The 14029-nt window shown below is 45.2% G+C and overlaps 1 protein-coding gene across 1 annotated transcript in view; it reads right to left on the reverse strand.

Moving 5' to 3' along the window:
- Positions 1–1572: 1572 nt before the first annotated feature.
- The window catches only part of LOC112220378 (RIMS-binding protein 2), a 72605-nt gene continuing 60148 nt past the window's right edge, over positions 1573–14029 (reverse strand). Inside the window, exons 10-23 of the mRNA XM_042302387.1 lie at positions 12546–13361; positions 11305–11456; positions 10641–10843; positions 10051–10315; positions 9791–9946; positions 9496–9642; positions 9095–9200; positions 8516–8647; positions 5636–5805; positions 5230–5407; positions 4917–5017; positions 4726–4797; positions 4335–4472; positions 1573–2003 (exon numbers count right to left, since the gene is read on the reverse strand). Of these exons, the coding sequence (XP_042158321.1) occupies positions 1806–2003; positions 4335–4472; positions 4726–4797; positions 4917–5017; positions 5230–5407; positions 5636–5805; positions 8516–8647; positions 9095–9200; positions 9496–9642; positions 9791–9946; positions 10051–10315; positions 10641–10843; positions 11305–11456; positions 12546–13361 (2834 nt within the window). The 3' untranslated portion in view covers positions 1573–1805. The remainder of the gene's footprint in view (positions 2004–4334; positions 4473–4725; positions 4798–4916; positions 5018–5229; positions 5408–5635; positions 5806–8515; positions 8648–9094; positions 9201–9495; positions 9643–9790; positions 9947–10050; positions 10316–10640; positions 10844–11304; positions 11457–12545; positions 13362–14029) is intronic.

Below are 14029 nucleotides of genomic sequence, written 5' to 3' on the forward strand. Positions count from 1 at the left end.
AGTACAGTGCCTTGCGAAAGTATTCGGCCCCCTTGAACTTTGCGACCTTTTGCCACATTTCAGGCTTCAAACATAAAGATATAAAACTGTATTTTTTTGTGAAGAATCAACAACAAGTGGGACACAATCATGAAGTGGAACGACATTTATTGGATATTTCAAACTTTTTTAACAGATCAAAAACTGAAAAATTGGGCGTGTAAAATTATTCAGCCCCTTTACTTTCAGTGCAGCAAACTCTCTCCAGAAGTTCAGTGAGGATCTCTGAATGATCCAATGTTGATCTAAATGACTAATGATGATAAATACAATCCACCTGTGTGTAATCAAGTCTCCGTATAAATGCACCTGCACTGTGATAGTCTCAGAGGTCCGTTAAAAGCGCAGAGAGCATCATGAAGAACAAAGAACACACCAGGCAGGTCCGAGACACTGTTGTGAAGAAGTTTAAAGCCGGATTTGGATACAAAAAGATTTCCCAAGCTTTAAACATCTCAAGGAGCACTGTGCAAGCGATAATATTGAAATGGAAGGAGTATCAGACCACTGCAAATCTACCAAGACCTGGCCGTCCCTCTAAACTTTCAGCTCATACAAGGAGAAGACTGATCAGAGATGCAGCCAAGAGGCCCATGATCACTCTGGATGAACTGCAGAGATCTACAGCTGAGGTGGGAGACTCTGTCCAAAGGACAACAATCAGTCATATATTGCACAAATCTGGCCTTTATGTAAGAGTGGCAAGAAGAAAGCCATTTCTTAAAGATATCCATAAAAAGTGTCATTTAAAGTTTGCCACAAGCCACCTGGGAGACACACCAAACATGTGGAAGAAGGTGCTCTGGTCAGATGAAACCAAAATGGAACTTTTTGGCAACAATGCAAAACGTTATGTTTGGCGTAAAAGCAACACAGCTCATCACCCTGAACACACCATCCCCACTGTCAAACATGGTGGTGGCAGCATCATGGTTTGGGCCTGCTTTTCTTCAGCAGGGACAGGGAAGATGGTTAAAATTGATGGGAAGATGGATGGAGCCAAATACAGGACCATTCTGGAAGAAAACCTGATGGAGTCTGCAAAAGACCTGAGACTGGGATGGAGATTTGTCTTCCAACAAGACAATGATCCAAAACATAAAGCAAAATCTACAATGGAATGGTTCAAAAATAAACATATCCAGGTGTTAGAATGGCCAAGTCAAAGTCCAGACCTGAATCCAATCGAGAATCTGTGGAAAGAACTGAAAACTGCTGTTCACAAATGCTTTCCATCCAACCTCACTGAGCTCGAGCTGTTTTGCAAGGAGGAATGGGAAAAAATGTCAGTCTCTCGATGTGCAAAACTGATAGAGACATACCCCAAGCGACTTACAGCTGTAAACGCAGCAAAAGGTGACGCTACAAAGTATTAACTTAAGGGGGCTGAATCATTTTGCACGCCCAATTTTTCAGTTTTTGATTTGTTAAAAAAGTTTGAAATATCCAATAAATGTCGTTCCACTTCATGATTGTGTCCCACTTGTTGTTGATTCTTCACAAAAAAATACAGTTTTATATATTTATGTTTGAAGCCTGAAATGTGGCAAAAGGTCTCAAAGTTAAAGGGGGCCGAATATTTCGCAAGGCACTGTATGTGTATTAATCATTAGAACATGTATCACTGAATATATTAGATTAGGCTCACATATATCGTCCTGTAATACATACACACATGTTGCAATTGTAGTTGTGTGCGTACGATCAGCTGATTTGATTGCATGTACTGTATGTGATGTACAGTACTGGGCTCAGCTGGGAACAGTTTATTTAACCGGAGAGAGCTTCTTGAGCAGTTTCTTCCCCTTGGAGAGCAGTCCCTTTTTCTTTTTGTTGTCTCGGAGGTCCCTGGGGCCCCTGGTGGGGCTGATGGGCCTCATGGTGCCTGGGGGACACACGGGACGCACCATGGGGGATGCCGCTCGGACAGGCGGGGCCGTGCTCTCTGTGGTATCCGTGGTTACCTGAAGAGAAATGCCATGGAGGGTGGTGGGGGTAGGGGCAGTGCATTACAAAGAAATCAGTAGTCCACTGTGGCCTACTCTTTCTCTTTCTGAGGTAGGGCTACAATAGTACATACAGTCTACAGTCAGCATTGTGTCCCTCAACAACACTTTATCACCCCACTGTCACCTGAGTAGCCCTCTCCATCAACAGTAAAGCTATATATCCAAACGGACTTTAAAATATGTTGTGTTAAATAGATTGAAGGGTTAGGTATGCCAAACATTTCTACAGTCTAATTCAATTTCCAATAATATTTGAAGTTATGTGTGCTGACCTTCAGACTTCTCAGCATTAGCTGTCAATATAGACAAGTATGAAAACATAACTCTGCATAAAGTCCAAGAAAAAGAGAACAGTGTCAATGCAGACCATTATACTTACTGTAGGTTTTCCACTAAATGTGTGTCAAATACCTACGTAACGTTTATGTTTCAAATAGGGCTGGTTTCCCAGACAAGGATTTAGCTTCAAACGCTTGCTCAATAAACATTTGCCATTGGAATAGGTTTTTAGTTCAGGACTAGTGTCCGGGAAACAAGCCCTTAATGTTTATAAAAGTGGTTCAGAATAAGGATGAGGTATTGCCTTTTGGGCTATTGTTGAAATCATTCCTTAATACCTCCCTCTCCTTCTGTTGATGGGGACTGAAGACATTGGTGGCGCTGCTGAGGTTTCACACACACAAACACTGAGGAGGAAGCCATCAAACATAGAGCACACAACATCGCAACACCACAGATTCTGATATGTCCATTGATCATGAGGGACACCAACAGTAATATACAACACTCAGGGACACAACTGTAGATACCATCCCTCTTGCCTAATGTACTGGACTGGCAACCGATCAAAGTATGGTATGCTACCATACAGTTCATCTAGGACCTTTAAAATGGTCTCTCAAAGATAAAGAGGAATCCTTTTTGAATCAAATGGGGATTTGCAGCTCCCATTAGTAATGTTTTTTCAACAACTACAGATATAGGGAACTTTTAAGTTTGCAAAATAGAGCACTATCTCACAGATAATTAGTAGTCCATTACTTTGCAGGCATTAAATCACTCCAATAAATTATTACAAAAAATGTATTTGTAACAATTTTTCTAATTTATGCTGTAAATTAGCATTCTGGTTACACTAAAAAGTAAGGGGAAACACTTTCCTAATTACACAGAATAGTATATAAAACTTTAATGTGCAAGCATGAATAGCCATGTTGCTATAAACTTTGTGACTGTGTAAGCAGAATGTTTACTGGCTACAAATGAACCATTTAACATCAGTGTAATCACAATACCCAGCATTAGATCTGTCAGGCTGGTATCTCTAGTTGCTCACATACTGTACAAGGCAGACAGAGCCATTTATGACGTGAAATGAACAACCTTCTTCTGTTTGTATTTGCCAAAGCAGGTGAGGAAAAAAAGTAAATCAGATGTGGTGACGTTTCATTTTCAGTACAACCCACACACGACTATGAGAACAGAACAGAAAAACAACAAGAATACGCACATGAACACAGGGCGCAAATGAAAATTATTGCTGCTTTTATTGTTCCATTGTACCATTACAGTATTGATGTATCACTGTGGCTGTTATTTCTTCTGGTTTAGATCAAACATGGCATATCTATCAACTCTCATCAGGCCTGAAAAATATATATTTTTGGAAGTGTATGCAGTATACAAAAGAAACAAAGCCTCTCCCAGGAAATACAGCAGTTGGGCCAAAGTCTACTATTATATAAAAGGTATCGAGTTTGTTTTTGAAAAAGGCATGCTTTGCTATATTACCAACCCTACAGTTTACTCAAATCCTTTCTGTCCATTTGGGTACAACTGGTAGAAATCAGGAAAGTTTCAGAGGTGTTCATAAAGCACTTATTAATAGACACAGGATCCAGAGTTGAGTTTGGTGTTTTGGTGCAAAGAGGTTACCCAATGATCCTTCTATATTCCTGTGTAGGAATGACTTTAGCCTATTTCAAATCTGTACTCTCTTATGTCACTGGTCTGTGAATATCACCCACCCCGTACGGGCACAGTTCAAGTGTTCTATCTCTCTGTCCACATCAGGCTTTGCTTCTTCCTTTCTAACTCTCAGAAAGGTTTGACTGCGTTCGTCCCTTTCGCCAGCCGGGGCTAAGGTTTGTATCGTCACCACTGTCACACACGGACAACACACACACACACACAGAACACAGACGGCAAGTGGAGGAAGCGAGGCGTAAATCAAGAGAGACGGAGGATGGATGGACAGAGGGACTAGCGCTGAGAGCGGCGATGTACCCTTTTGGCCTCGGCCCGGTTGGCGGGCTCATCCTGGGCGTAGCGGGATGGAGTGTCCGTCAGGTACACCTCCACGTCGTCAGGCACTTCTTCCAGAAAGTTGGAGGGGACGAGGCCACGGTGGCCATTGATTTCACCCTGCAGAGAGAGGAGAGGAGGGTGCAGTGGGGATGAGAACCATGGCTAGATCCATTGAACTCTGATGGTCAAACCTGAGGGAAAGAGCCCTCTCCTGGGCAAGAGGACATACTATGTGTATGAGCAGGCAGTTGAGCCAATGGTATTTTTTTTAAATGCAGAACTAAAACATCTGACTTTTACAACCTTTGAATTGCCCTATATAATAATGCTATTAGTAACATCACGGAACCCAGAAAAGAGGCATACTCACATAGTAGAACCCGTCTTCGTCAATCTCTCCAAATACAGCGAGGATGTCACCAGCACAGAAAGTCAACTCAGCCTATCAGGAAACAGAGACGTCATTAATACCCTTACAATGTCTGTCTATCTGGTTACATGTATGTACAGTGTGTGTGTATGTATAGTGTGTGTGTATGTACAGTGTGTGTTTGTCAATACCTCCACGTCCACGTTGGGGGAGCTCTCTCTGGGGTCATAATCATAGAGGGCCACCATCCTCCTGGTGGCCTGATGCTGACAGAGGCCTCGTCTGTCCTGCCCTGTGAGAGGAAACAAGAGGACACGCCAGGATAGGAGGTGATATAGTAACAGATATATATGTGGTGTCATAGAGAGATACGTGTGCCCTGCCCAGTATGTTACCTAGAAAAATATGAAATGTGTACAGTCAAAATGGCTCCCAGTCCACCCGTTATGGAATCCTTGACTTGAATGAGGATGTCTGTTCTACTCCTTATAGTTCTGTGGTTACCTATTCCAACTTTATCCACTGGTGTGTTGAGTGGGAGGAAGCCCTGCTTGATGAGCTGGTCCATGGTCTCCTCATCTTCAGCCCTGATCTCTGACACCATGTTGCAGGGCAGGAGCCCCATCCTGCCTCCCCTGATCTCCCCTCGGTAGAAACCATCAGTGTCCTTATCACCATATACCTGGAAAGAGAGAGCGAGAGTGAACAAGCGAACGAGAGACAGAAAGCAAGGGAGAGTGAGAGGGGAGGGAGAGAGAGAAAAATGGAACAAGATTGATTGGAAGCAAAACAAAACAGGTGGCAGAAGGAAAAGTCTATTTTCAATGATGTTTTATATTGTACCTCATTGTTTTCAAACACAAGCACAATATATCTCCTCGTATGGCCTAGCACTGTGTGTGACACCCACCCTGATGATCTGTCCCTCTTTGAAGGGCAGTTCCTCATCTGCTGCGTCCGGGTTGGGAGACATGGACAGGGGATCGTAGTCAAACAGAGCCACAAAGATCCGGAATGTTTCTTCAGGTTCTGACTCATCGTAGTTAGGAGGGGAGCGGCGTTCCCTGTCCCCGTATCCCTCTTAAACACGGGCGAGAAAGAGAACACATCCAGCTGCATCTCAATATACAGTTGAAGTCGGAAGTTTACATACACTTAGGTTGGAGTCATTAAAACTCGTTTTTCAACCACTCCAACAAATTTCTTGTTAACAAACTATAGTTTTAGCAAGTCGGTTAGGACATCTACTTTGTGCATGACACAAGTAATTTTACCAACAATTGTTTACAGACAGATTATTTCACTTATAACTCACTGTATCAGAATTGCAGTGGGTCAGAAGTTTACATACACTAAGTTGACTGTGCCTTTAAACAGCATGGAAAATGACAGAAAATGATGTCATGGCTTTAGATGTCATGGCTTTCCAAACGCCTGAAGGTACCACGTTCATCTGTACAAACAATCGTACACAAGTATAAACACTATGGGACCACGCAGCCATCATACCGCTCATGAAGGAGACGCGTTCTGTCTCCTAGAGATTAACGTACTTTGGTGCGAAAAGTGCAAATCAATCCCAGAACAATAGCAAAGGACCTTGTGAAGATGCTGGAGAAAACAGTTACAAAAGTATCTATATCCACAGTAAAACAAGTCCTATATCGACATAACCTGAGAGGCCACTCAGCAAGGAAGAATCCACTGCTCCAAAACCGCCATAAAAAATCCAGACTGCGGTTTGCAACTGCACATGGGGACAAAGATTGTACTTTTTGGAGAAATTTCCTCTGGTCTGATGAAACAAAAATAGAACTGTTTGGCCATAATGACCTGTTTGTAGGAAAAAGGGGGATGCTTGCAAGCCGAAGAACACCATTCCAACCTTGAAGCACAGGGGATGGCGACATCATGTTGTGCACTTCACAAAATAGATGGCATCATGAGGTAGGAAAATTATGTGGATATATTGAAGCAACATCTCAAGACATCAGTCAGGAAGTTAAAGCTTGGTCGCAAATGGGTCTTTCAAATGGGCAACCCCAATCATACTTCCAAAGTTGTTGCAAAATGGATTAAGGACAACAAAGCCAAGGTATTGGAGTAGCCATCACAAAGCCCTGACCTCAACCCTACAGAAAATTTGTGGGCAGAACTGAAAAAGCGTGTGCGAGCAAGGAGGCCTACACACCTGACTCAGTTACATCAGCTCTGTCAGGAGGAATGGGCCAACATTCACCCAACTTATTGTGGGAATCTTGTGGAAGGCTACCCAAAACATTTGACCCAAGTTAAACAATTTAAAGGCAATGCTACCAAATACTAATTTAGTGTATGTAAACTTCTGACCCACTGGGAATGTGATGAAAGAAATAAAACCTGAAAAAAAAAATTCTCTCTACTATTATTCTGACATTTCACATTCCTAAAGTAAAGTGGTGATAAGACTGGAATTTTTACTAGGATTAAATGTCAGGAATTGTGAAAAACTGAGTTTAAATGTTTTTGGCTAAGGTGTATGTAAACTTCCGACTTCAACTATAGGTCCACTAGGATCCACTACAGTTGTAATGGGTCACAGTCTATGGCATTATGTTACAGTGATTCTGGATTCATATCTATAGCATGAGAGAAAGTATTTTTTTGACTGAATTTGGCCACTCAGTAACACTAGTGTGTAGTAGTGAGTCATGTTGCGCATGCTATTATGCATGGACGGAGAGAAGGGAAGAGGCATATACAGTATATACAGGTGTGTTGTTTACAAGTGATTTACAAGCGAGAGAGCCAAACCATGTAGGTGACTGTGCAGTACTATGGTATATAATGGATTGAGCTTGCTCATCAAACCAACACTTCACTTTGTAGCATGCAAGCAGAATTCTGTGGTCAATCCATCAATTGGTCGCAGTATCAGCACAGAGACAAGAGTAAATAATGTAGTGTAATGTACATCAATTTGACACCACATATGAACTTATGGCCAGGTTACAGATGGATAGAGATTGGAGAGCAAACCAGACATGATGGGTTACACGAACATGGTTGACAAAAACACCATGACACACACACACACACACACACACACACACACACACACACACACACACACACACACACACACACTACAAGACTCTGAGTTAAACATGCATACTGCTGAACCATGACATAGTGGTACTGATCTGACTATTGTATTAGGCTCCACTAAAGTACAGTGGGCCTACAGTTTGTCCAAAGAAAACTCTGTCTGTCCTGTAGTTGACTCCTTGCTTAGAAACGATAAAATAAAATCAGGTCATCAGCATAGTGAACATATGAAAACCCAAACAAACTCATAAATATGTATTTCTATGTAAGATGTAATAGGACCATTTCAGTAGAACTTTCTGTAACAGTCATTGAGTTCTCAGCAAGTACAGCGATGCTATATAATTCTTCAATGACCCTGACTCCTTCCACCCAGTCATGCATAGTAACCCCAGGAAAGGTGTGGTGGGTGGGGTTAAATTGAGAGGGGGAAGGGTTTAGCAGGCATCTGATGGAGTTCAGTGCAAGGGAGGGAGGGGAGAAGCATCATTTGAGCAGCAGTCATTCCAATCCGCAACAGTAGGCGGCCATCTTCAACAGTGTGGCTCAGCAAGGGGCCATATTGGTGCAGTGCAGTGGATCATGCTAGGCGTTCTGAGACATATTAAGACAGTCGTTGGCATCACTACTCTTCTCTCGACTAGCGCTGGTGACTATTGGCTGTGCTTTGGTGAAGGAGCGAGGGATAAACCACAGCACGTACCATTATAGGAAGGCTTGGTGCCTGTGGGGCGTCGGCGGGACGACCACGTGCTGTGCCGTACTACACTGCCATAGTAAACATCCTCCGTGACGGGGGAGATGTTCCCATCACTGTTACTCTCTGTGGTTATCTCTACAGGAAACACCAATCAAACGGTGGTGGTTAAAGCGTGAATGATACTCATTGGTTGGTTGGTTCGGAGGTCTCTTCCTGGCATAACCTTTGATAATCCTAACATATTGTTGGCCATAAACAGAGAGCTCAAAAGCAGTTCTTAATAATTAAAATATTCAGCTACATTTGTTACGGTGAAATATGTGTCTGTGTACCTTGTCACCGTAGCAGCCACGGAACGTTCTAGTAGCTGATAATACTGTACATTGACTGATGTCTATAAGTAAGCTTTCAGTACTGTGAAGGCATGAGCATGGTTCAAAGACACAGAGGGGATCTGCACACATAGAAGCTCATGGAGGATTAAAACAGGCAGCAGAACATCTACTAGGGCACAGAGAACATCAATGCACAAAAACAATACAACTCCCAGAGTCCTCTCTGGGGTAATGTGACTCGACTGACCAATGGAGGGCACCATAAGAGGGTGTCTCTGGGGCTGCGGACCGTCCCGTGGCATTCTTCTCCCCGTCTCCCGATCCAGCCGACCCCCAGAGGAGTTGTTCCCAATCTTAAAAAGATCACACACAAAAAAATCTTAATCTTCCCACAACTAGCAAAATGACTTCCAATGACTATTGCTTCAAATAAAAGGTCAACCAATCAAACAAGATAGAAGAAGTATTCTAATGTAGACACATGGCTGGACACAGGGGCCATATCATCCAACTGTGGTGAAGTGGTTTGCGTACTTGATTTTTTCCATTGTACAAGTGGTAATCAGAACCAAATCAGTTTACTCGATTTTAATATTTAACATTTCAATGTTAAGCTTTGATGAGAGACTACATGAGTGATATTCCTACCTTGAGTGTATTGTGGGAGTTGCGTCGTCGTCCCTCCTCCAGCTGCATTTCAGAGTAGAGCTCCTCCTCATCCTCTTCCATGATGTCAGAAAGGTCAGAGCCCCGGCTGCTCTCACTGTGGTACTCCTCACTGTGGCTGTAGTGGGCCTGACACACACACACACACACACACACACACACACACACACACACACACACACACACACACATAAAGGTGTGAAATCATACTAGGATATCCAGCACCCGGGAAAAACCATTGGATGTGAATATGTACCCTATTACATTCTGTCTTTACCGGCCTGCCCAGCTCGGACCCTCTGAGGAATTCATCTACTGAGGCCCCCTGTCTCCTGAGGCCGTGACCATACCCTTCCTCATCCTCCTCTTCCTCATCTGAGTTCTGTTGGTGGAAGGCCTGGCCCTGCTCATTGTAGACGACTCTCCTCTCCATCTAACACAATCCATAGGCAGATATTTGTAACTTCAACAAACAAATGATCAGACTAGAGCTTTAACCAGGGCAACATTGATTGGCTTTATGTATGAATGACTCACTCTGCCACTCTCTGCAGCCACCCTCTGTGCTGCCTCGCGGGCGATGGCTTTGGCCATTTGGTCTGGGATGGGGGTGCCCCTGGGCTGTGGAAGGATTCTCTGGGGGGAGGGCGAGCGGTGGTTCGCAGAAAGGGGCGCCTCCAGGGTGTGCCCGTACATGGGGGCAGGAGAAGGCTGGGCGGAGGGGGAGCGGGTAGGGTCCCAGGGCTGGCTTGGGACGCCCCCATGCTGGACCACCTGCTCTTTGGCTTCCAGGTCTCTGGCACTTACTGGTCTCTGGTGGAGCTGGGGGGTGGGTGGGGCAGCAGGGGTAGGCGGTGCTGGGGAATTGTATGGGGAGGATGAGGCTGGAGGTGCAAGGGCTGTGGAGGACCACCAGGGTGAGTGGGTTGAGGCTGTCGGTGAGGCTGGGGAACAAGATGAGGGGGCAGGGGTTGGAGGTGTGGCTGGGTTTGAGGACTGTGGTTAGGGAAGGGTTGTCTGTGAGGCAGGGGTGAGGGAGGCTGGAGGTGAGGCGGGGGTAATTGGGGGTGGGGAAGGTGAGGTGACTGGAGGTGGGGTGGGGGGCATGGGAGTGAGGTGGAGGGGGCCCTGCGTGTGGTTGCTGAGGGGGCACAGGGGCAGGGTGAGGAGGCGGCAACAGTAGGTTGTTTGGAATGGGGGCAACGTGGGAGTCCTGGGACTCTCCCTGTGCTGATAACGTCCTGACGATGACCTCCCTGGCCTCCAGACACTGGATCCTGTTCAGCTCCACTGTCACATAGTCAGCCAGAGGGTACAACACCTCCGCTATCTGACAGGAAACACAACACACACACCTCGGGTTGGACACAGTTGACATTCAGTTCATTGTTGCATTCCTTTCAACTGCTTTTCAACTGCATTGCTCTTAAATTCAGAGCAACGTCCACTAGTATAGACAGTTTGCCTAATACAGACCCTGTGCAACTCTACAAAGGGAGGATGTCCATATTTAATGTCCACCAGCAGAGGGAGTGAGAGTGCTCTCTAGGGTTTTCACAGGCCCTTGTTTATAGAGAATACTAGCACTGACAGTGAGAGCTGTCTAGGTAGCACTGCTGAGCACTAAAGCCAGCGCTGATGTAATGACACAATTACACACACATATCACATACTCTGTATATCAATATCATATCAAACACTCTGTAGTTCACTCACTCTCACATACTCCGCTGTCACTTGGGGTATACCCTTACTCACCTTCTGTCTTTTGGCACACAGTTACTGACTCACCTTTTGTCCTTTAGTGCAGACTGCGTATCCGATGACGCTGGCTCCATTGGAGGTTCCACTGGGTGAGAGGATAGGGGGCTTCCAGCGCACCTGCAGTACCCCTGGTGCCTGGCCACACTGCACCTGCACCTCCTGAGGTGGTAATGGGGGGCCTGGAGGGGGGATGACACGTTAGATACTATCAACATAGGTTTTACACACACAAACGGTGATGGAGTGGAGGTGAGTGGAGCATTCATGAGTGCTGTTACTTGTTTCATCCTATATCTTTTTTTGTTGGGAAATTACGTGATACACAAATCCCCTTTCCCTTTTCCAATGTTGGTTGCATTATGTAAAATCCAGGCAATTTTGGGGGGATTATTTTAAGAGTGAATCCTAAATGCACATCTTATCTGATTAACCTCAAACCCTTTAGCTTTGTAATCAGTCTATTCACACTCAAATGGAAATGTATTTATCAATATAGTATTTAAAAGCAATTTGGAATGTTCTAGCAATGTATTGTATGATGAAAAAGTGAAAGTAGAAGGCTAAAAGGGACAGAGGGAGGTGTGTGTGTGTGTGTGTGTGTGTGTCTCTTGTGTGTGAAAGGCATCAGTGTGGGTTGAAAAGGTACAGCCTGTTCATTCCTGGTTCACTAGGTACACCATGCAGGACATCACAGTGATGTCACAGCTCAGGCAGAGGGGAATGCACACAGATACTGATGTGGTCAAATCAGTGAAGGATAGAGTGGGAGAGAGTTACTTCAGCATATTTAGGTTGTATCCCACATGGAACCCCATTTCCCATATAGTCAACTACCTTTGACCAGGGCTCTGGTGGTGTACTATATAAGGAATATGGTGCCATTTGGGACATAACTTTAATCTATGCGGTATATTAGCATTGAGCCAAAGGGAGGGAAAAGCTGAGGAAGTTACTCATAGTAGTTTCCTAGGTTTTAAAGTGCTGTTAGCTTGTTTTCATTCGATGTGTCAGTTGCACATGCCAATCAAAAGCTACTTCCTACTTTTCCCATAACCACCATAACCCAACTGGTCTTCATTCTGACCTGATCTGGAATATGGTCCTGGACCTGGACAAAACATAACAGACATACATAGCACACGTAAGGACGTGAGTCATCTATATATCTATGGACGTTTATCCAAACTTTCTAGAAAACATTATAGATGACATATGAACATGGACAACATAAAACACTTAGACTTAAGAAAAGATCAAACCGGCCTCACCAGCAGCTTGTGTACAGAACTCCACAGCAGCCTCCTTCTTCTCCCTCTGTTCCATGAGCAGTTGCCATGGTACCTGGTGTGGCCGGGCCACCACCCTCACCTTGTATACCGTCATGGCCTTGAGGTTAACAAAGCGCAGCCTGTACCTCCCCGGCTTCACCACTGCATGCTCCGCCCCGTCCAGGAACACTGTGTGCCCATAGTTACTGTTGCTGGGCAACCATGAGAGCTCGGCTGAGTCACGCAGGATGTCGTCCACCCGCAGTCCATATGGCGCCACCACCACGTTGGCTCCCACCATCAGGGTGCAGCGCAGCTCGTCCGACAGGCCCCTGTCTGTCACACTCTGCACGGACACGCGGTGCGTATACGTGTCCAGATCCAGCTTCTCCAACAACGACTTGGTCCTGTCGCCGTAGGGCACGCTGGCACGCACCTCACCATCCACCAGCACGTTGTAGCAGCTGATTTTTCCCCATCCCAAGGGCACCATCGGGGGCTCCCAGGCCACAATGACGCTACGGGCCAACTGCTTGATCAGGGTGATCCTCCGGGGGTAAGGCACAATGTCATCGACCAGATCCTCAGGGTCCAGGGGCCCTGTGCCGTTGCTGCAGGGGCCCAGGGGGTTGCTGGAACCCAGTAGCCCATCCCGAGGGGCCCCTCCATCCACCCCCATCAGGCCAAGGGTGATATGGTCCAGAGAGCCCAGGTCCTCCTCTCCGTCCCCTAGTTGGATGGATGGTTTCTCCTTGTCTTGGACAAACTCCACAAAGTTGGACGGGACCAGCCCTCTCTGGCCGTCCAGCAGCTCACCTGGAGCACACAGAGACAGACAGAGAGAGATGCTTACTTTATTATCAACAAAATATAAACCCACAACCATCTCTCTTCTGCAAATTCCTCTACAAATCCTGTCTCCAAACACGTTATTCCAAACAATTCCATGAAAAAAGACCTTTAGAATGTATAAAGGAATTAATATTTATATGGAAATGTGGTATGTAAAGAAGGGATCAAACGAGTTGAGCTGAATATGGATATTTCTATTGGGAGTAACATGTAGTATCACCCAGGATTTTTTGGCTATGAAGATTTAATTGAGCGATTTTTCAGTCAGACACAGTAACACCTTCCAGGAACCCTGTTCTGTTCTGACACACAGTAGCCTGATGATAGATACCATTCACACACGGCCGTCTCAGGGGGAATCTATGGCACGCTCAAGCCTTTAATGATGCCTGCTGCAAATGTTAACATCAGCTAAAAATAGACCATCTCATCAGTGAAAAAAGAGAAAGGAAAATAATAACGAGAGCCCTCGTGACTCAATGCAAGTGTGATCTGTGTATTGAGCACTATTTTCCCAGGACAACATGACCCTGTGGTGCCTGTCCTCATGGTAGGGACTGTTCTCTCAGATCTGACAGAGAAGAAAGGATAGGGCTATGATGCCATCATCACTTTCTCCAGGAAGTACGGGG

Source organism: Oncorhynchus tshawytscha, linkage group LG20, assembly GCF_018296145.1.
Source record: "Oncorhynchus tshawytscha isolate Ot180627B linkage group LG20, Otsh_v2.0, whole genome shotgun sequence".
Taxonomy (NCBI): Eukaryota; Metazoa; Chordata; class Actinopteri; order Salmoniformes; family Salmonidae; genus Oncorhynchus; species Oncorhynchus tshawytscha.